The sequence below is a fragment of the Electrophorus electricus genome, chromosome 6, assembly GCF_013358815.1.
Source record: "Electrophorus electricus isolate fEleEle1 chromosome 6, fEleEle1.pri, whole genome shotgun sequence".
NCBI lineage: Eukaryota > Metazoa > Chordata > Actinopteri > Gymnotiformes > Gymnotidae > Electrophorus > Electrophorus electricus.
This window is the reverse complement of record NC_049540.1, coordinates 517501-539803: the sequence shown is the minus strand read 5'-3', so window position 1 is coordinate 539803 and position 22303 is coordinate 517501. Positions and strand designations below refer to the sequence as shown.

The window sequence follows — 22303 nt, the reverse complement described above, 5'->3', positions numbered from 1 at the left end:
AATCCTCAGCCTAAACCCCATCTTAAACCCCAGCCTAAACTCCAGCATAAACCATAGCTTTGCACTGGGACTTTTTTCCATCTGTGATTAACTAACATAGCTCACATGTATTTGCTCCATATGTAAACTCTTCTGAGTGACATTTATCTTCTTTCTTAAAAGAGATTAAGAGGTTAAAAAAAATCATCATCATTGAATATCATTGAACATTGAATATCTAATTTCTGCATTGTGTTTATGTGTGCAGATACCATCTCATTCAGAAAACACTTTCAGTGACTTTCCTTACTTGCAATAAAAGCCCAACCTCATTTAAGATGTATTTTTGCACACTGAAATATTTCCATTGTTTACTCCAATGTACACGTGTCATTACGTGTAGTGGTAGTTCAGTGGTTGATGTACTTGACTTGTAATCAGAAGGTTGCTGGTTTAAGTCCCACCACTGCCAAGTTGCCACTGTTGGACACCTGAGCAAGACCCTTAACCCTCAATTACGCAAGCTCTCATAATTCTAAGTCACTTTGGATAAAAGCAACAGATAAATTCCATAGATGTACAGTGTGGACAAGCAGCACCAAGAATAGTGGGTCTACTCTGAGTTAGCAGATAACTGCTGGACACTGAGCAGGGATGCACTTGTGTACTAAGATCCTTGTTCATGAAGAAGAAATGTATACATAAGGTCAAATTTAATTGCCCTTAAAAACCATGTGATGATTCTAAAAACAGATTTGAATTCAGAGTAAAAGACACTATAAAATTTGCAGCTTCAGAAGAAAAAAGATTTAACTTTTGTGGCAGGTGTCTCTTCAGAATACAAAAAATCAGTCTTGCTATACTCCAGTGTGTTAATGGCCATTACATCAGTACGTTTTCCGTAACCGCGAACATTTGTTGACTCCGCCCTCTTCTCTCCACAGGTGTTCCTCACAGGTGTTGGCGCCCCCTGCTGACCTGTACAGGGGTTGCAGTTGCTCCAGCAGCCACTGTGTTGGCACCACGATCTCACGTCAGTCTACCTCTCTGCATGTAACAGGCACTGACTGCCAGCAGCGACATGCTAATGGAGCAGGTGTCTGATTTATCACACTATTATCTGTCATCCATTATCTGTTAACTGGACATTTTTTGGAATTCCAGCCTTTTCTGTTTGGTAAATGTACAAGATTTGTGAAGTGTGACTGAACGGTCCTGTGTGAAAAGGCTTTTCTGTTTTGTTTTTTTACAGGCTTTCATCACAATAAACCCAAAGGACGAATCATAATGCTGATTCTGAACGCAACAGTCCAATCACAACTCTTCACTCTACTCATTTTAACCCCAGAAGACCAATCATAGTCTTCTGCTGAACTCATTCTGAATCCACTGGACCAATCAGAAGTTAAGAGATAAAACTAAATACTGAAAATAACAATCAGTAGGTAAGAAAAGTCATAAAATATTTATTTTCATTCTTTATCAGTAGACAGTACCTCCCCCAAACAAGTATGAAAGCAAAACAGAAATATAATAATATCTGGTATGGATAATGTAATATAACAGAGAAAAATAAATAATTGAGATTTGGCATTAAGCTTCCATATGTGACTTTTGCACCTCTGCTACTTTCCAAGAAAAGGGAGTTAATACAACCCAACAAAACATCTGACTCGAGTAACACATGGAAAACAGACAGGTAGACTGGTAGACCGGGACATTCTACATGGAGGTTCCGGAGTGTGTCTGAACGTTCTAGTTCAGACACACTCCAGAACCTCCATGTAGAATGTTCTGACATGTTCTGAAACCTCCACGTAGAACAGACACGCTCCAGAACCTCCGGTAAAACATTCACACTCTGGAACCGCAGCATAGAACGTTCAGACACGCTCCAGAACCGCCGAGTACAACCTTTTTTATGCAACACACTGTAGATTGAAGCAAACGTCCAGCACTCAGTTCAACACGTCTGGGTACGTTTGGGTAATTCAACAGCTCACAACTCTGAGTTATTAAACTAACAGTTTAATTGGAATCATACATCACAGGAAAGAGCCCAAGCAAAAACACTAGCAAACAGAACCTAAGAAATACTAAGAAAAATATATTAATGAAGAAACAACCCATTTAGCTACTAATTTGCATTGTTCAAATAATTTTAATCTGTTTTGTGGCTACTAGCTCTTCTCCCATTAATCTGATCAACATGGAGTTCTAAATCAAGACTTTACATAGAGTATTACAAAATGACAGTATGAGAAAGGAAACCATATACATTATCATCATGTTTGTCTGCCAAGACTTCTGGGTAGAAGTGCATCTAATGCCTCGGTGTCTGTCCACAGAAAGAGATTTGGACGGGCTAGATGTGTGTGAGAGAGGAGTGAACTCTGAACTCTGGCCGATGGGAGGTCAGGCCACGTTAACGCCGAAGCCAACATTTGCAAAAAATCTGAGATGGGAGTCGATCTCACAGCGAGGATCAGGAAAGATCTAGAACACCAGCAACCCTCACAACGGGGAGAAGGGGTAGCACTGGGAAACTGAAAGGAATCCTGCTGGTGAGATTGTCCAGATACAGATGAACTAAACGACACCAACGGAAGAGAGTCCTTTCTCCTCTGCACTTTATTGCAAAGAAATCTTTGTGTGGACAGAGGACCCAAGAGTCATTAAAACACAAAGACACAGAAATGGCAGATGAATATACTTAAGCCTTCAGACTGTGACTACATACAGGCACTGCCTCACTCAACTCTTTTTACACATCCACACACACGCAGGGATTCAATCACATCTGGTCTCGGAGTTTAGCCAGTCTCTGAGAAAGCTCATCCTACACAGAAAGAAAGAGAGAGAGAGAGAGAGAGAGAGAGAGTGTCATTGAAGTGGAATGGGTGAGTGTCAGGGTTGTGTACAAAATATATTGTGAATACTGATATATTGATGTGATAGTTACTTACAGTCACAACTGTATTTATATTTACAAACATTTATATTCTTTACCCAGTGTTCAAGTTTAAGTTCAGTATTTAAAACACCCAGCAAGAGGCACCTCAAAAAGAAAAAAAAAAAGACTGAAAGGCTTTATGGAAGTCGCTCATCTAGAAAAACCCACAGAAAAGCTTCAGCTGTTGGCCTCCAACATTTCGAGCTCATGTTTGGGTAGACATGCTCAGGGAAAAGTTAACGCCGTTAAATTTAACTGACTTCCAATAATATTCAGAATTAAATCCTGGTAGTGGGAGATAAGAAGATATTGTGTGTGTGTGTGTGTTACCTGCTCTGTGGAAGCCACGCTGCTGGCTACAGTTCCTGTCTGCCCCTGGGGAAGCTCCATGTTGAGATCCAACCTACACACATACACACTTCTTTATTAACTTGCTATTCTGATAATCAAATTTTAGAAAAACGCTACATGTGCTTCTTATCTAGAGACTGTATTAAAGCCCTGAAGTGTCAGTGAGGTGGAGGGCATGGGAACATCTTACCCAGCCTCATCTGCCATCTCCTGCATCAGAGTGTCCACCTGGTTCTGCAATACAGAGTATCAGTACACCAACAGCACACTAAACACTGCGAGTGTTGACGTATATATGTGTAAAGTGTGTGTGTGTGTGTGTCACCTGTGGGGTAGTCAGTGTTGTCGTGTGTGTGTGTGTGTCACCTGTGGGGTAGTCAGTGTTGTCGTGTGTGTGTGTGTGTGTGTGTGTCACCTGTGGGGTAGTCAGTGTTGTCATGTGTGTGTGTGTGTGTGTGTGTCACCTGTGGGGTAGTCAGTGTTGTCGTGTGTGTGTGTGTGTCACCTGTGGGATAGTCAGTGTTGTCGTGTGTGTGTGTGTGTGTGTGTCACCTGTGGGATAGTCAGTGTTGTCGTGTGTGTGTGTGTGTGTGTGTGTGTTTGTCACCTGTGGGATAGTCAGTGTTGTCGTGTGTGTGTGTGTGTGTGTGTGTTTGTCACCTGTGGGATAGTCAGTGTTGTCGTGTGTGTGTGTGTGTTTGTCACCTGTGGGATAGTCAGTGTTGTCGTGTGTGTGTGTGTGTTTGTCACCTGTGGGATAGTCAGTGTTGTCGTGTGTGTGTGTGTGTTTGTCACCTGTGGGGTAGTCAGTGTTGTCGTGTGTGTGTGTGTGTTTGTCACCTGTGGGATAGTCAGTGTTGTCGTGTGTGTGTGTGTGTTTGTCACCTGTGGGGTAGTCAGTGTTGTCGTGTGTGTGTGTGTGTCACCTGTGGGGTAGTCAGTGTTGTCGTGTGTGTGTGTGTGTCACCTGTGGGGTAGTCAGTGTTGTCGTGTGTGTGTGTGTGTCACCTGTGGGATAGTCAGTGTTGTCGTGTGTGTGTGTGTGTCACCTGTGGGATAGTCAGTGTTGTCGTGTGTGTGTGTGTGTCACCTGTGGGATAGTCAGTGTTGTCGTGTGTGTGTGTGTGTCACCTGTGGGGTAGTCAGTGTTGTCGTGTGTGTGTGTGTGTCACCTGTGGGGTAGTCAGTGTTGTCGTGTGTGTGTGTGTGTCACCTGTGGGGTAGTCAGTGTTGTCGTGTGTGTGTGTGTGTCACCTGTGGGGTAGTCAGTGTTGTCGTGTGTGTGTGTGTCACCTGTGGGGTAGTCAGTGTTGTCGTGTGTGTGTGTGTCACCTGTGGGGTAGTCAGTGTTGTCGTGTGTGTGTGTGTCACCTGTGGGGTAGTCAGTGTTGTCGTGTGTGTGTGTGTCACCTGTGGGGTAGTCAGTGTTGTCGTGTGTGTGTCACCTGTGGGGTAGTCAGTGTTGTCGTGTGTGTGTGTGTGTCACCTGTGGGGTAGTCAGTGTTGTCGTGTGTGTGTGTGTGTGTGTCACCTGTGGGGTAGTCAGTGTTGTCGTGTGTGTGTGTGTGTGTGTCACCTGTGGGGTAGTCAGTGTTGTCGTGTGTGTGTGTGTGTGTGTCACCTGTGGGGTAGTCAGTGTTGTCGTGTGTGTGTGTGTGTGTGTCACCTGTGGGGTAGTCAGTGTTGTCGTGTGTGTGTGTGTGTGTCACCTGTGGGGTAGTCAGTGTTGTCGTGTGTGTGTGTGTGTCACCTGTGGGGTAGTCAGTGTTGTCGTGTGTGTGTGTGTCACCTGTGGGGTAGTCAGTGTTGTCGTGTGTGTGTGTGTCACCTGTGGGGTAGTCAGTGTTGTCGTGTGTGTGTGTGTGTCACCTGTGGGGTAGTCAGTGTTGTCGTGTGTGTGTGTGTGTCACCTGTGGGGTAGTCAGTGTTGTCGTGTGTGTGTGTGTGTCACCTGTGGGGTACTCAGTGTTGTCGTGTGTGTGTGTGTGTCACCTGTGGGGTAGTCAGTGTTGTCGTGTGTGTGTGTGTCACCTGTGGGGTAGTCAGTGTTGTCGTGTGTGTGTGTGTGTGTGTGTGTGTCACCTGTGGGGTAGTCAGTGTTGTCGTGTGTGTGTGTGTCACCTGTGGGGTAGTCAGTGTTGTCGTGTGTGTGTGTGTGTGTGTGTGTCACCTGTGGGGTAGTCAGTGTTGTCGTGTGTGTGTGTGTGTGTGTGTGTGTGTGTGTGTGTGTGTGTCACCTGTGGGGTAGTCAGTGTTGTCGTGTGTGTGTGTGTGTGTGTGTGTCACCTGTGGGGTAGTCAGTGTTGTCGTGTGTGTGTGTGTGTGTGTCACCTGTGGGGTAGTCAGTGTTGTCGTGTGTGTGTGTGTGTGTGTGTGTGTCACCTGTGGGGTAGTCAGTGTTGTCGTGTGTGTGTGTGTGTGTGTGTGTGTCACCTGTGGGATAGTCAGTGTTGTCGTGTGTGTGTGTGTCACCTGTGGGGTAGTCAGTGTTGTCGTGTGTGTGTGTGTGTGTGTGTGGTCACCTGTGGGATAGTCAGTGTTGTCGTGTGTGTGTGTGTCACCTGTGGGGTAGTCAGTGTTGTCGTGTGTGTGTGTGTGTGTGTCACCTGTGGGGTAGTCAGTGTTGTCGTGTGTGTGTGTGTGTGTGTCACCTGTGGGGTAGTCAGTGTTGTCGTGTGTGTGTGTGTGTGTGTGTGTGTGTGTGTGTGTGTGTGTGTGTCACCTGTGGGGTAGTCAGTGTTGTCGTGTGTGTGTGTCACCTGTGGGGTAGTCAGTGTTGTAGTGTGTGTGTGTGTGTGTGTGTGTGTGTCACCTGTGGGGTAGTCAGTGTTGTCGTGTGTGTGTGTCACCTGTGGGGTAGTCAGTGTTGTCGTGTGTGTGTGTGTGTGTGTGTGTGTGTCACCTGTGGGGTAGTCAGTGTTGTCGTGTGTGTGTGTCACCTGTGGGGTAGTCAGTGTTGTCGTGTGTGTGTGTGTGTGTGTGTGTGTGTGTGTGTGTCACCTGTGGGGTAGTCAGTGTTGTCGTGTGTGTGTGTGTCACCTGTGGGGTAGTCAGTGTTGTCGTGTGTGTGTGTGTGTGTGTCACCTGTGGGGTAGTCAGTGTTGTCGTGTGTGTGTGTGTGTGTGTGTGTGTGTCACCTGTGGGGTAGTCAGTGTTGTCGTGTGTGTGTGTCACCTGTGGGGTAGTCAGTGTTGTCGTGTGTGTGTGTGTGTGTGTGTGTGTGTCACCTGTGGGGTAGTCAGTGTTGTCGTGTGTGTGTGTCACCTGTGGGGTAGTCAGTGTTGTCGTGTGTGTGTGTGTGTGTGTGTGTGTGTGTGTGTGTGTCACCTGTGGGGTAGTCAGTGTTGTTGTGTGTGTGTGTCACCTGTGGGGTAGTCAGTGTTGTCGTGTGTGTGTGTGTGTGTGTGTGTGTGTGTGTCACCTGTGGGGTAGTCAGTGTTGTTGTGTGTGTGTGTGTGTGTGTCACCTGTGGGGTAGTCAGTGTTGTCGTGTGTGTGTGTGTGTGTGTGTGTGTGTGTGTGTGTGTCACCTGTGGGGTAGTCAGTGTTGTCGTGTGTGTGTGTGTGTGTGTGTGTGTGTGTGTCACCTGTGGGGTAGTCAGTGTTGTCGTGTGTGTGTGTGTGTGTCACCTGTGGGATAGTCAGTGTTGTCGTGTGTGTGTGTGTGTGTGTGTGTGTCACCTGTGGGATAGTCAGTGTTGTCGTGTGTGTGTGTGTGTGTGTGTCACCTGTGGGATAGTCAGTGTTGTCGTGTGTGTGTCACCTGTGGGATAGTCAGTGTTGTCGTGTGTGTGTGTGTGTGTTTGTCACCTGTGGGATAGTCAGTGTTGTCGTGTGTGTGTGTGTGTGTGTGTGTGTGTCACCTGTGGGGTAGTCAGTGTTGTCGTGTGTGTGTGTGTGTGTGTCACCTGTGGGGTAGTCAGTGTTGTCGTGTGTGTGTGTGTGTGTGTGTGTCACCTGTGGGGTAGTCAGTGTTGTCGTGTGTGTGTGTGTGTGTGTGTGTCACCTGTGGGGTAGTCAGTGTTGTCGTGTGTGTGTGTGTGTGTCACCTGTGGGATAGTCAGTGTTGTCGTGTGTGTGTGTGTGTGTGTGTGTGTGTGTGTGTGTGTGTCACCTGTGGGATAGTCAGTGTTGTCGTGTGTGTGTGTGTGTCACCTGTGGGATAGTCAGTGTTGTCGTGTGTGTGTGTGTGTGTTTGTCACCTGTGGGATAGTCAGTGTTGTCGTGTGTGTGTGTGTGTGTCACCTGTGGGATAGTCAGTGTTGTCGTGTGTGTGTGTGTGTCACCTGTGGGATAGTCAGTGTTGTCGTGTGTGTGTGTGTGTGTGTGTCACCTGTGGGATAGTCAGTGTTGTCGTGTGTGTGTGTGTGTGTGTGTGTCACCTGTGGGATAGTCAGTGTTGTCGTGTGTGTGTGTGTGTGTGTGTCACCTGTGGGATAGTCAGTGTTGTCGTGTGTGTGTGTGTGTCACCTGTGGGATAGTCAGTGTTGTCGTGTGTGTGTGTGTGTTACCTGTGGGGTAGTCAGTGTTGTCGTGTGTGTGTGTGTGTGTGTGTGTGTCACCTGTGGGGTAGTCAGTGTTGTCGTGTGTGTGTGTGTGTGTGTGTGTGTGTCACCTGTGGGGTAGTCAGTGTTGTCGTGTGTGTGTGTGTGTGTCACCTGTGGGGTAGTCAGTGTTGTCGTGTGTGTGTGTGTCACCTGTGGGATAGTCAGTGTTGTCGTGTGTGTGTGTCACCTGTGGGGTAGTCAGTGTTGTCGTGTGTGTGTGTGTCACCTGTGGGATAGTCAGTGTTGTCGTGTGTGTGTGTGTGTGTCACCTGTGGGATAGTCAGTGTTGTCGTGTGTGTGTGTGTGTGTGTGTCACCTGTGGGATAGTCAGTGTTGTCGTGTGTGTGTGTGTGTCACCTGTGGGATAGTCAGTGTTGTCGTGTGTGTGTGTGTGTTACCTGTGGGGTAGTCAGTGTTGTCGTGTGTGTGTGTGTGTGTGTGTGTGTCACCTGTGGGGTAGTCAGTGTTGTCGTGTGTGTGTGTGTGTGTGTGTGTGTGTCACCTGTGGGGTAGTCAGTGTTGTCGTGTGTGTGTGTGTGTGTCACCTGTGGGGTAGTCAGTGTTGTCGTGTGTGTGTGTCACCTGTGGGGTAGTCAGTGTTGTCGTGTGTGTGTGTGTGTGTGTGTGTGTGTGTGTCACCTGTGGGATAGTCAGTGTTGTCGTGTGTGTGTGTGTGTGTGTGTGTCACCTGTGGGATAGTCAGTGTTGTCGTGTGTGTGTGTCACCTGTGGGATAGTCAGTGTTGTCGTGTGTGTGTGTGTGTGTCACCTGTGGGATAGTCAGTGTTGTCGTGTGTGTGTGTGTGTCACCTGTGGGATAGTCAGTGTTGTCGTGTGTGTGTGTGTGTGTCACCTGTGGGATAGTCAGTGTTGTCGTGTGTGTGTGTGTGTGTGTCACCTGTGGGATAGTCAGTGTTGTCGTGTGTGTGTGTGTGTGTCACCTGTGGGATAGTCAGTGTTGTCGTGTGTGTGTGTGTGTGTGTCACCTGTGGGATAGTCAGTGTTGTCGTGTGTGTGTGTGTGTGTCACCTGTGGGATAGTCAGTGTTGTCGTGTGTGTGTGTCACCTGTGGGATAGTCAGTGTTGTCGTGTGTGTGTGTCACCTGTGGGATAGTCAGTGTTGTCGTGTGTGTGTGTGTCACCTGTGGGATAGTCAGTGTTGTCGTGTGTGTGTGTGTCACCTGTGGGATAGTCAGTGTTGTCGTGTGTGTGTGTGTCACCTGTGGGATAGTCAGTGTTGTCGTGTGTGTGTGTGTCACCTGTGGGATAGTCAGTGTTGTCGTGTGTGTGTGTGTCACCTGTGGGATAGTCAGTGTTGTCGTGTGTGTGTGTGTCACCTGTGGGATAGTCAGTGTTGTCGTGTGTGTGTGTGTGTGTGTCACCTGTGGGATAGTCAGTGTTGTCGTGTGTGTGTGTGTGTGTCACCTGTGGGATAGTCATTGTTGTCGTGTGTGTGTGTGTGTGTGTGTCACCTGTGGGATAGTCAGTGTTGTCGTGTGTGTGTGTGTGTGTGTGTCACCTGTGGGATAGTCAGTGTTGTCGTGTGTGTGTGTGTGTGTGTGTGTCACCTGTGGGATAGTCAGTGTTGTCCTGTGTGTGTGTGTGTGTGTGTCACCTGTGGGATAGTCAGTGTTGTCGTGTGTGTGTGTGTGTCACCTGTGGGATAGTCAGTGTTGTCGTGTGTGTGTGTGTGTCACCTGTGGGATAGTCAGTGTTGTCGTGTGTGTGTGTGTGTCACCTGTGGGATAGTCAGTGTTGTCGTGTGTGTGTGTGTGTGTCACCTGTGGGATAGTCAGTGTTGTCGTGTGTGTGTGTGTGTGTGTGTGTGTGTCACCTGTGGGATAGTCAGTGTTGTCGTGTGTGTGTGTGTGTCACCTGTGGGATAGTCAGTGTTGTCGTGTGTGTGTGTGTGTGTGTGTGTGTGTGTGTGTGTCACCTGTGGGATAGTCAGTGTTGTCGTGTGTGTGTGTCACCTGTGGGATAGTCAGTGTTGTCGTGTGTGTGTGTGTGTGTGTCACCTGTGGGATAGTCAGTGTTGTCGTGTGTGTGTGTGTGTGTCACCTGTGGGATAGTCAGTGTTGTCGTGTGTGTGTGTGTGTGTCACCTGTGGGATAGTCAGTGTTGTCGTGTGTGTGTGTGTGTGTCACCTGTGGGATAGTCAGTGTTGTCGTGTGTGTGTGTGTGTGTGTCACCTGTGGGATAGTCAGTGTTGTCGTGTGTGTGTGTGTGTGTGTCACCTGTGGGATAGTCAGTGTTGTCGTGTGTGTGTGTGTGTGTCACCTGTGGGATAGTCAGTGTTGTCGTGTGTGTGTGTGTGTGTCACCTGTGGGATAGTCAGTGTTGTCGTGTGTGTGTGTGTGTGTCACCTGTGGGATAGTCAGTGTTGTCGTGTGTGTGTGTGTGTGTCACCTGTGGGATAGTCAGTGTTGTCGTGTGTGTGTGTGTGTGTGTGTGTGTCACCTGTGGGATAGTCAGTGTTGTCGTGTGTGTGTGTGTGTCACCTGTGGGATAGTCAGTGTTGTCGTGTGTGTGTGTGTGTGTGTGTGTGTGTGTGTGTGTCACCTGTGGGATAGTCAGTGTTGTCGTGTGTGTGTGTCACCTGTGGGATAGTCAGTGTTGTCGTGTGTGTGTGTGTGTGTGTCACCTGTGGGATAGTCAGTGTTGTCGTGTGTGTGTGTGTGTGTGTCACCTGTGGGATAGTCAGTGTTGTCGTGTGTGTGTGTGTGTGTCACCTGTGGGATAGTCAGTGTTGTCGTGTGTGTGTGTGTGTGTCACCTGTGGGATAGTCAGTGTTGTCGTGTGTGTGTGTGTGTGTGTCACCTGTGGGATAGTCAGTGTTGTCGTGTGTGTGTGTGTGTGTCACCTGTGGGATAGTCAGTGTTGTCGTGTGTGTGTGTGTGTGTCACCTGTGGGATAGTCAGTGTTGTCGTGTGTGTGTGTGTGTGTCACATGTGGGATAGTCAGTGTTGTCGTGTGTGTGTGTGTGTGTCACCTGTGGGATAGTCAGTGTTGTCGTGTGTGTGTGTGTGTGTCACCTGTGGGATAGTCAGTGTTGTCGTGTGTGTGTGTGTGTGTCACCTGTGGGATAGTCAGTGTTGTCGTGTGTGTGTGTGTGTGTCACCTGTGGGGCAGTCAGTGTTCTAGTGTGTGTGTGTGTGTGTCACCTGTGGGGCAGTCAGTGTTGTAGTGTGTGTGTGTGTGTGTGTGTCACCTGTGGGGCAGTCAGTGTTGTAGTGTGTGTGTGTGTGTGTGTGTGTCACCTGTGGGGTAGTCAGTGTTGTCGTGTGTGTGTGTGTGTGTGTGTGTGTGTCACCTGTGGGGTAGTCAGTGTTGTCGTGTGTGTGTGTGTGTGTGTCACCTGTGGGATAGTCAGTGTTGTCGTGTGTGTGTGTGTGTGTGTCACCTGTGGGATAGTCAGTGTTGTCGTGTGTGTGTGTGTGTGTGTCACCTGTGGGATAGTCAGTGTTGTCGTGTGTGTGTGTGTCACCTGTGGGATAGTCAGTGTTGTCGTGTGTGTGTGTGTCACCTGTGGGATAGTCAGTGTTGTCGTGTGTGTGTGTCACCTGTGGGATAGTCAGTGTTGTCGTGTGTGTGTGTCACCTGTGGGATAGTCAGTGTTGTCGTGTGTGTGTGTCACCTGTGGGATAGTCAGTGTTGTCGTGTGTGTGTGTCACCTGTGGGATAGTCAGTGTTGTCGTGTGTGTGTGTCACCTGTGGGATAGTCAGTGTTGTCGTGTGTGTGTGTCACCTGTGGGATAGTCAGTGTTGTCGTGTGTGTGTGTCACCTGTGGGATAGTCAGTGTTGTCGTGTGTGTGTGTCACCTGTGGGATAGTCAGTGTTGTCGTGTGTGTGTGTCACCTGTGGGATAGTCAGTGTTGTCGTGTGTGTGTGTCACCTGTGGGATAGTCAGTGTTGTCGTGTGTGTGTGTGTGTCACCTGTGGGATAGTCAGTGTTGTCGTGTGTGTGTGTGTGTCACCTGTGGGATAGTCAGTGTTGTCGTGTGTGTGTGTGTGTCACCTGTGGGATAGTCAGTGTTGTCGTGTGTGTGTGTGTGTCACCTGTGGGATAGTCAGTGTTGTCGTGTGTGTGTGTGTGTGTCACCTGTGGGATAGTCAGTGTTGTCGTGTGTGTGTGTGTGTGTGTCACCTGTGGGATAGTCAGTGTTGTCGTGTGTGTGTGTGTGTGTGTCACCTGTGGGATAGTCAGTGTTGTCGTGTGTGTGTGTGTGTGTCACCTGTGGGATAGTCAGTGTTGTCGTGTGTGTGTGTGTGTGTCACCTGTGGGATAGTCAGTGTTGTCGTGTGTGTGTGTCACCTGTGGGATAGTCAGTGTTGTCGTGTGTGTGTGTGTGTCACCTGTGGGATAGTCAGTGTTGTCGTGTGTGTGTGTGTGTCACCTGTGGGATAGTCAGTGTTGTCGTGTGTGTGTGTCACCTGTGGGATAGTCAGTGTTGTCGTGTGTGTGTGTCACCTGTGGGATAGTCAGTGTTGTCGTGTGTGTGTGTCACCTGTGGGATAGTCAGTGTTGTCGTGTGTGTGTGTCACCTGTGGGATAGTCAGTGTTGTCGTGTGTGTGTGTCACCTGTGGGATAGTCAGTGTTGTCGTGTGTGTGTGTCACCTGTGGGATAGTCAGTGTTGTCGTGTGTGTGTGTCACCTGTGGGATAGTCAGTGTTGTCGTGTGTGTGTGTGTCACCTGTGGGATAGTCAGTGTTGTCGTGTGTGTGTGTCACCTGTGGGATAGTCAGTGTTGTCGTGTGTGTGTGTCACCTGTGGGATAGTCAGTGTTGTCGTGTGTGTGTGTGTGTGTGTCACCTGTGGGATAGTCAGTGTTGTCGTGTGTGTGTGTGTGTGTGTGTGTGTCACCTGTGGGGTAGTCAGTGTTGTCGTGTGTGTGTGTGTGTGTGTGTGTGTGTGTGTCACCTGTGGGGTAGTCAGTGTTGTAGTGTGTGTGTGTGTCACCTGTGGGGCAGTCAGTGTTGTAGTGTGTGTGTGTGTGTGTCACCTGTGGGGTAGTCAGTGTTGTAGTGTGTGTGTGTGTGTGTGTGTGTGTGTCACCTGTGGGGTAGTCAGTGTTGTAGTGTGTGTGTGTGTGTGTGTGTCACCTGTGGGATAGTCAGTGTTGTCGTGTGTGTGTGTGTGTCACCTGTGGGATAGTCAGTGTTGTCGTGTGTGTGTGTCACCTGTGGGATAGTCAGTGTTGTCGTGTGTGTGTGTCACCTGTGGGATAGTCAGTGTTGTCGTGTGTGTGTGTCACCTGTGGGATAGTCAGTGTTGTCGTGTGTGTGTGTCACCTGTGGGATAGTCAGTGTTGTCGTGTGTGTGTTTCACCTGTGGGATAGTCAGTGTTGTCGTGTGTGTGTGTCACCTGTGGGATAGTCAGTGTTGTCGTGTGTGTGTGTCACCTGTGGGATAGTCAGTGTTGTCGTGTGTGTGTGTCACCTGTGGGATAGTCAGTGTTGTCGTGTGTGTGTGTCACCTGTGGGATAGTCAGTGTTGTCGTGTGTGTGTGTCACCTGTGGGATAGTCAGTGTTGTCGTGTGTGTGTGTGTGTCACCTGTGGGATAGTCAGTGTTGTCGTGTGTGTGTGTGTGTCACCTGTGGGATAGTCAGTGTTGTCGTGTGTGTGTGTGTGTGTGTGTGTGTGTGTGTGTGTGTGTGTCACCTGTGGGATAGTCAGTGTTGTCGTGTGTGTGTGTCACCTGTGGGATAGTCAGTGTTGTCGTGTGTGTGTGTGTGTGTCACCTGTGGGATAGTCAGTGTTGTCGTGTGTGTGTGTGTGTGTCACCTGTGGGATAGTCAGTGTTGTCGTGTGTGTGTGTGTGTGTCACCTGTGGGATAGTCAGTGTTGTCGTGTGTGTGTGTGTGTGTCACCTGTGGGATAGTCAGTGTTGTCGTGTGTGTGTGTGTGTGTCACCTGTGGGATAGTCAGTGTTGTCGTGTGTGTGTGTGTGTGTGTCACCTGTGGGATAGTCAGTGTTGTCGTGTGTGTGTGTGTGTGTGTCACCTGTGGGATAGTCAGTGTTGTCGTGTGTGTGTGTGTGTGTGTCACCTGTGGGATAGTCAGTGTTGTCGTGTGTGTGTGTGTGTGTGTCACCTGTGGGATAGTCAGTGTTGTGTGTGTGTGTGTGTGTGTCACCTGTGGGGCAGTCAGTGTTGTAGTGTGTGTGTGTGTGTGTCACCTGTGGGGCAGTCAGTGTTGTAGTGTGTGTGTGTGTGTGTGTGTGTGTCACCTGTGGGGCAGTCAGTGTTGTAGTGTGTGTGTGTGTGTGTGTGTGTCACCTGTGGGGTAGTCAGTGTTGTCGTGTGTGTGTGTGTGTGTGTCACCTGTGGGATAGTCAGTGTTGTCGTGTGTGTGTGTGTGTCACCTGTGGGATAGTCAGTGTTGTCGTGTGTGTGTGTCACCTGTGGGATAGTCAGTGTTGTCGTGTGTGTGTGTCACCTGTGGGATAGTCAGTGTTGTCGTGTGTGTGTGTCACCTGTGGGATAGTCAGTGTTGTCGTGTGTGTGTGTCACCTGTGGGATAGTCAGTGTTGTCGTGTGTGTGTGTCACCTGTGGGATAGTCAGTGTTGTCGTGTGTGTGTGTCACCTGTGGGATAGTCAGTGTTGTCGTGTGTGTGTGTCACCTGTGGGATAGTCAGTGTTGTCGTGTGTGTGTGTCACCTGTGGGATAGTCAGTGTTGTCGTGTGTGTGTGTCACCTGTGGGATAGTCAGTGTTGTCGTGTGTGTGTGTGTGTCACCTGTGGGATAGTCAGTGTTGTCGTGTGTGTGTGTGTGTCACCTGTGGGATAGTCAGTGTTGTCGTGTGTGTGTGTGTGTCACCTGTGGGATAGTCAGTGTTGTCGTGTGTGTGTGTGTGTCACCTGTGGGATAGTCAGTGTTGTCGTGTGTGTGTGTGTGTGTCACCTGTGGGATAGTCAGTGTTGTCGTGTGTGTGTGTGTGTGTGTCACCTGTGGGATAGTCAGTGTTGTCGTGTGTGTGTGTGTGTGTCACCTGTGGGATAGTCAGTGTTGTCGTGTGTGTGTGTGTGTGTCACCTGTGGGATAGTCAGTGTTGTCGTGTGTGTGTGTCACCTGTGGGATAGTCAGTGTTGTCGTGTGTGTGTGTGTGTCACCTGTGGGATAGTCAGTGTTGTCGTGTGTGTGTGTCACCTGTGGGATAGTCAGTGTTGTCGTGTGTGTGTGTCACCTGTGGGATAGTCAGTGTTGTCGTGTGTGTGTGTCACCTGTGGGATAGTCAGTGTTGTCGTGTGTGTGTGTCACCTGTGGGATAGTCAGTGTTGTCGTGTGTGTGTGTCACCTGTGGGATAGTCAGTGTTGTCGTGTGTGTGTGTCACCTTTGGGATAGTCAGTGTTGTCGTGTGTGTGTGTCACCTGTGGGATAGTCAGTGTTGTCGTGTGTGTGTGTCACCTGTGGGATAGTCAGTGTTGTCGTGTGTGTGTGTCACCTGTGGGATAGTCAGTGTTGTCGTGTGTGTGTGTGTGTCACCTGTGGGATAGTCAGTGTTGTCGTGTGTGTGTGTGTGTCACCTGTGGGATAGTCAGTGTTGTCGTGTGTGTGTGTGTGTCACCTGTGGGATAGTCAGTGTTGTCGTGTGTGTGTGTGTGTGACCTGTGGGATAGTCAGTGTTGTCGTGTGTGTGTGTGTGTGTCACCTGTGGGATAGTCAGTGTTGTCGTGTGTGTGTGTGTGTGTGTCACCTGTGGGATAGTCAGTGTTGTCGTGTGTGTGTGTGTGTGTGTCACCTGTGGGATAGTCAGTGTTGTCGTGTGTGTGTGTGTGTCACCTGTGGGATAGTCAGTGTTGTCGTGTGTGTGTGTGTGTGTGTGTGTGTGTGTGTGTGTCACCTGTGGGATAGTCAGTGTTGTCGTGTGTGTGTGTGTGTGTCACCTGTGGGATAGTCAGTGTTGTCGTGTGTGTGTGTGTGTGTCACCTGTGGGATAGTCAGTGTTGTCGTGTGTGTGTGTGTGTGTCACCTGTGGGGCAGTCAGTGTTGTAGTGTGTGTGTGTGTGTGTGTGTCACCTGTGGGGCAGTCAGTGTTGTAGTGTGTGTGTGTGTGTGTGTGTGTGTCACCTGTGGGGCAGTCAGTGTTGTAGTGTGTGTGTGTGTGTGTGTGTGTCACCTGTGGGGTAGTCAGTGTTGTCGTGTGTGTGTGTGTGTGTGTGTGTGTGTGTGTCACCTGTGGGATAGTCAGTGTTGTCGTGTGTGTGTGTGTGTCACCTGTGGGATAGTCAGTGTTGTCGTGTGTGTGTGTGTGTCACCTGTGGGATAGTCAGTGTTGTCGTGTGTGTGTGTCACCTGTGGGATAGTCAGTGTTGTCGTGTGTGTGTGTGTGTCACCTGTGGGATAGTCAGTGTTGTCGTGTGTGTGTGTGTGTCACCTGTGGGATAGTCAGTGTTGTAGTGTGTGTGTGTGTGTGTGTGTGTCACCTGTGGGGCAGTCAGTGTTGTAGTGTGTGTGTGTGTGTGTGTGTGTGTGTCACCTGTGGGGCAGTCAGTGTTGTAGTGTGTGTGTGTGTGTGTGTGTGTCACCTGTGGGGTAGTCAGTGTTGTCGTGTGTGTGTGTGTGTGTGTGTGTGTGTGTCACCTGTGGGGTAGTCAGTGTTGTCGTGTGTGTGTGTGTGTCACCTGTGGGATAGTCAGTGTTGTCGTGTGTGTGTGTGTGTCACCTGTGGGATAGTCAGTGTTGTCGTGTGTGTGTGTGTGTCACCTGTGGGATAGTCAGTGTTGTCGTGTGTGTGTGTGTGTCACCTGTGGGATAGTCAGTGTTGTCGTGTGTGTGTGTGTGTCACCTGTGGGATAGTCAGTGTTGTCGTGTGTGTGTGTGTGTCACCTGTGGGATAGTCAGTGTTGTCGTGTGTGTGTGTGTGTCACCTGTGGGATAGTCAGTGTTGTCGTGTGTGTGTGTGTGTCACCTGTGGGATAGTCAGTGTTGTCGTGTGTGTGTGTGTGTCACCTGTGGGATAGTCAGTGTTGTCGTGTGTGTGTGTGTGTCACCTGTGGGATAGTCAGTGTTGTCGTGTGTGTGTGTGTGTCACCTGTGGGATAGTCAGTGTTGTCGTGTGTGTGTGTGTGTGTCACCTGTGGGATAGTCAGTGTTGTCGTGTGTGTGTGTGTGTCACCTGTGGGATAGTCAGTGTTGTCGTGTGTGTGTGTGTGTCACCTGTGGGATAGTCAGTGTTGTCGTGTGTGTGTGTGTGTCACCTGTGGGATAGTCAGTGTTGTCGTGTGTGTGTGTGTGTCACCTGTGGGATAGTCAGTGTTGTCGTGTGTGTGTGTGTGTCACCTGTGGGATAGTCAGTGTTGTCGTGTGTGTGTGTGTGTCACCTGTGGGATAGTCAGTGTTGTCGTGTGTGTGTGTGTGTCACCTGTGGGATAGTCAGTGTTGTCGTGTGTGTGTGTGTGTCACCTGTGGGATAGTCAGTGTTGTCGTGTGTGTGTGTGTGTCACCTGTGGGATAGTCAGTGTTGTCGTGTGTGTGTGTGTGTGTCACCTGTGGGATAGTCAGTGTTGTCGTGTGTGTGTGTGTGTGTCACCTGTGGGATAGTCAGTGTTGTCGTGTGTGTGTGTGTGTGTCACCTGTGGGATAGTCAGTGTTGTCGTGTGTGTGTGTGTGTGTCACCTGTGGGATAGTCAGTGTTGTCGTGTGTGTGTGTGTGTGTCACCTGTGGGATAGTCAGTGTTGTCGTGTGTGTGTGTGTGTCACCTGTGGGATAGTCAGTGTTGTCGTGTGTGTGTGTGTGTCACCTGTGGGATAGTCAGTGTTGTCGTGTGTGTGTGTGTGTCACCTGTGGGATAGTCAGTGTTGTCGTGTGTGTGTGTGTGTCACCTGTGGGATAGTCAGTGTTGTCGTGTGTGTGTGTCACCTGTGGGATAGTCAGTGTTGTCGTGTGTGTGTGTGTGTCACCTGTGGGATAGTCAGTGTTGTCGTGTGTGTGTGTGTGTCACCTGTGGGATAGTCAGTGTTGTCGTGTGTGTGTGTGTGTCACCTGTGGGATAGTCAGTGTTGTCGTGTGTGTGTGTGTGTGTCACCTGTGGGATAGTCAGTGTTGTCGTGTGTGTGTGTGTGTGTCACCTGTGGGATAGTCAGTGTTGTCGTGTGTGTGTGTGTGTCACCTGTGGGATAGTCAGTGTTGTCGTGTGTGTGTGTCACCTGTGGGATAGTCAGTGTTGTCGTGTGTGTGTGTCACCTGTGGGATAGTCAGTGTTGTCGTGTGTGTGTGTGTCACCTGTGGGATAGTCAGTGTTGTCGTGTGTGTGTGTGTCACCTGTGGGATAGTCAGTGTTGTCGTGTGTGTGTGTGTCACCTGTGGGATAGTCAGTGTTGTCGTGTGTGTGTGTGTGTGTGTCACCTGTGGGATAGTCAGTGTTGTCGTGTGTGTGTGTGTGTGTGTGTGTGTGTCACCTGTGGGATAGTCAGTGTTGTCGTGTGTGTGTGTGTGTGTGTGTCACCTGTGGGATAGTCAGTGTTGTCGTGTGTGTGTGTGTGTGTGTGTCACCTGTGGGATAGTCAGTGTTGTCGTGTGTGTGTGTGTCACCTGTGGGATAGTCAGTGTTGTCGTGTGTGTGTGTGTGTGTGTCACCTGTGGGATAGTCAGTGTTGTCGTGTGTGTGTGTGTGTGTGTGTGTGTGTCACCTGTGGGATAGTCAGTGTTGTCGTGTGTGTGTGTGTGTGTGTGTCACCTGTGGGATAGTCAGTGTTGTCGTGTGTGTGTGTGTGTGTGTGTCACCTGTGGGATAGTCAGTGTTGTCGTGTGTGTGTGTGTGTGTCACCTGTGGGATAGTCAGTGTTGTCGTGTGTGTGTGTGTGTCACCTGTGGGATAGTCAGTGTTGTCGTGTGTGTGTGTGTGTCACCTGTGGGATAGTCAGTGTTGTCGTGTGTGTGTGTGTGTGTCACCTGTGGGATAGTCAGTGTTGTCGTGTGTGTGTGTCACCTGTGGGATAGTCAGTGTTGTCGTGTGTGTGTGTCACCTGTGGGATAGTCAGTGTTGTCGTGTGTGTGTGTCACCTGTGGGATAGTCAGTGTTGTCGTGTGTGTGTGTCACCTGTGGGATAGTCAGTGTTGTCGTGTGTGTGTGTCACCTGTGGGATAGTCAGTGTTGTCGTGTGTGTGTGTCACCTGTGGGATAGTCAGTGTTGTCGTGTGTGTGTGTCACCTGTGGGATAGTCAGTGTTGTCGTGTGTGTGTGTCACCTGTGGGATAGTCAGTGTTGTCGTGTGTGTGTGTCACCTGTGGGATAGTCAGTGTTGTCGTGTGTGTGTGTCACCTGTGGGATAGTCAGTGTTGTCGTGTGTGTGTGTCACCTGTGGGATAGTCAGTGTTGTCGTGTGTGTGTGTCACCTGTGGGATAGTCAGTGTTGTCGTGTGTGTGTGTCACCTGTGGGATAGTCAGTGTTGTCGTGTGTGTGTGTCACCTGTGGGATAGTCAGTGTTGTCGTGTGTGTGTGTCACCTGTGGGATAGTCAGTGTTGTCGTGTGTGTGTGTCACCTGTGGGATAGTCAGTGTTGTCGTGTGTGTGTGTCACCTGTGGGATAGTCAGTGTTGTCGTGTGTGTGTGTCACCTGTGGGATAGTCAGTGTTGTCGTGTGTGTGTGTCACCTGTGGGATAGTCAGTGTTGTCGTGTGTGTGTGTCACCTGTGGGATAGTCAGTGTTGTCGTGTGTGTGTGTCACCTGTGGGATAGTCAGTGTTGTCGTGTGTGTGTGTCACCTGTGGGATAGTCAGTGTTGTCGTGTGTGTGTGTCACCTGTGGGATAGTCAGTGTTGTCGTGTGTGTGTGTCACCTGTGGGATAGTCAGTGTTGTCGTGTGTGTGTGTCACCTGTGGGATAGTCAGTGTTGTCGTGTGTGTGTGTCACCTGTGGGATAGTCAGTGTTGTCGTGTGTGTGTGTCACCTGTGGGATAGTCAGTGTTGTCGTGTGTGTGTGTCACCTGTGGGATAGTCAGTGTTGTCGTGTGTGTGTGTCACCTGTGGGATAGTCAGTGTTGTCGTGTGTGTGTGTCACCTGTGGGATAGTCAGTGTTGTCGTGTGTGTGTGTCACCTGTGGGATAGTCAGTGTTGTCGTGTGTGTGTGTGTGTCACCTGTGGGATAGTCAGTGTTGTCGTGTGTGTGTGTGTGTGTGTCACCTGTGGGATAGTCAGTGTTGTCGTGTGTGTGTGTGTGTGTGTCACCTGTGGGATAGTCAGTGTTGTCGTGTGTGTGTGTGTGTGTGTCACCTGTGGGATAGTCAGTGTTGTCGTGTGTGTGTGTGTGTGTGTGTGTGTCACCTGTGGGGTAGTCAGTGTTGTCGTGTGTGTGTGTGTGTGTGTGTGTGTGTGTGTGTGTGTGTCACCTGTGGGGTAGTCAGTGTTGTAGTGTGTGTGTGTGTCACCTGTGGGGCAGTCAGTGTTGTAGTGTGTGTGTGTGTGTGTGTGTGTCACCTGTGGGGTAGTCAGTGTTGTAGTGTGTGTGTGTGTGTGTGTGTGTGTCACCTGTGGGGTAGTCAGTGTTGTAGTGTGTGTGTGTGTGTGTGTGTGTGTGTCACCTGTGGGGTAGTCAGTGTTGTAGTGTGTGTGTGTGTGTGTGTGTGTGTGTCACCTGTGGGGTAGTCAGTGTTGTAGTGTGTGTGTGTGTGTGTGTGTCACCTGTGGGGTAGTCAGTGTTGTAGTGTGTGTGTGTGTGTCACCTGTGGGGTAGTCAGTGTTGTAGTGTGTGTGTGTGTGTGTGTGTGTGTGTGTCACCTGTGGGGTAGTCAGTGTTGTAGTGTGTGTGTGTGTGTGTGTGTGTGTGTGTGTGTCACCTGTGGGGTAGTCAGTGTTGTAGTGTGTGTGTGTGTGTGTGTGTGTGTGTGTGTGTGTGTGTGTGTGTGTGTTACCTGTGGGGTAGTCAGTGTTGTAGTGTGTGTGTGTGTGTGTGTGTGTGTGTGTGTGTGTTACCTGTGGGGTAGTCAGTGTTGTAGTGTGTGTGTGTGTGTGTGTTACCTGTGGGGTAGTCAGTGTTGTAGTGCTGCTCATGGTATCTTCCATCTGTTGTGTCTGAACATCAAGTGTTTCAAACTGTCTCTCAAACTTGTCCATCAGAGCAGAGATCTGATTAATGAGAACAAAATGCAATTCGATCGAGATCGGGAACTGACCAATGAGACCACAGCGCAGTTACACAGAGATTGGGAATGCACACGCCCACATGCTCGTGCATGCCCTCACCTTCTCAAGGTTCATGCTCTTCAGAGTGACATCCATCCCCTTCACCACTCCTGCCATGGACTTTGTGACCTGCAAGACCAAGGTCAGAGGTCAACATAGGATCCATTTAAAAAAGGAGTTTTCAAACATTCTTCAACATTATCAAATGCACTCCTGTGCCTGTATGAAATATGTGTGTGTACCTTGTTCATAGTCACTGCTGTCTGAACTCTGGCTGCCACGGCGTCCACCCTGGCACTCATCCTGAGGAAGTTCACTGATTGGTTCTTCTGTCGGATGGCGTTTTCTGCATGGATACGGGCCACCTCCATGTTACCCTTCTGAATGGCCTGGATACACAGCACATGCAGACCCAGCAGGTCACACAGGGACAGGGAGGTGTCCAAAACGGTCAGTAAAGCGTCCAACAGCCGGAACACCCACACACACAGTCTCAACAGCCGGAACACCCACACACACAGTCTCAACAGCCGGAACACCCACACACACAGTCTCAACAGCCGGAACACCCACACACACAGTCTCAACAGCCGGAACACCCACACACACACACCCACACACACACACACACACAGTCTCAACAGCCGGAACACCCACACACACACACACACACAGTCTCAACAGCCGGAACACCCACACACCCCCACACACAGTCTCAACAGCCGGAACACACCCCCACACACAGTCTCAACAGCCGGAACACACCCCCACACACAGTCTCAACAGCCGGAACACACCCCCACACACAGTCTCAACAGCCGGAACACACCCCCACACACAGTCTCAACAGCCGGAACACACCCCCACACACAGTCTCAACAGCCGGAACACACCCCCACACACAGTCTCAACAGCCGGAACACACCCCCACACACAGTCTCAACAGCCGGAACACACCCCCACACACAGTCTCAACAGCCGGAACACACCCCCACACACAGTCTCAACAGCCGGAACACACCCCCACACACAGTCTCAACAGCCGGAACACACCCCCACACACAGTCTCAACAGCCGGAACACACACCCACACACAGTCTCAACAGCCGGAACACACACCCACACACAGTCTCAACAGCCGGAACACACACCCACACACAGTCTCAACAGCCGGAACACACACACACAGTCTTAACAGCCGGAACACACACACACAGTCTTAACAGCCGGAACACACACACACAGTCTTAACAGCCGGAACACACACACACAGTCTTAACAGCCGGAACACACACACACACACACACACAGTCTTAACAGCCGGAACACACACACACACACAC

General features: G+C 49.9%; 1 protein-coding gene across 1 annotated transcript in view; it reads right to left on the bottom strand.

The window, feature by feature from the left end:
* Positions 1-1429: 1429 nt before the first annotated feature.
* chmp1b (chromatin modifying protein 1B) overlaps positions 1430-22303 on the bottom strand; it is a 21815-nt gene continuing 941 nt past the window's right edge. The window contains exons 3-8 of the mRNA XM_035526733.1: positions 21203-21349; positions 21021-21089; positions 20796-20903; positions 3474-3517; positions 3263-3335; positions 1430-2818 (exon numbers count right to left, since the gene is read on the bottom strand). Of these exons, the coding sequence (XP_035382626.1) occupies positions 2774-2818; positions 3263-3335; positions 3474-3517; positions 20796-20903; positions 21021-21089; positions 21203-21349 (486 nt within the window). The 3' untranslated portion in view covers positions 1430-2773. The remainder of the gene's footprint in view (positions 2819-3262; positions 3336-3473; positions 3518-20795; positions 20904-21020; positions 21090-21202; positions 21350-22303) is intronic.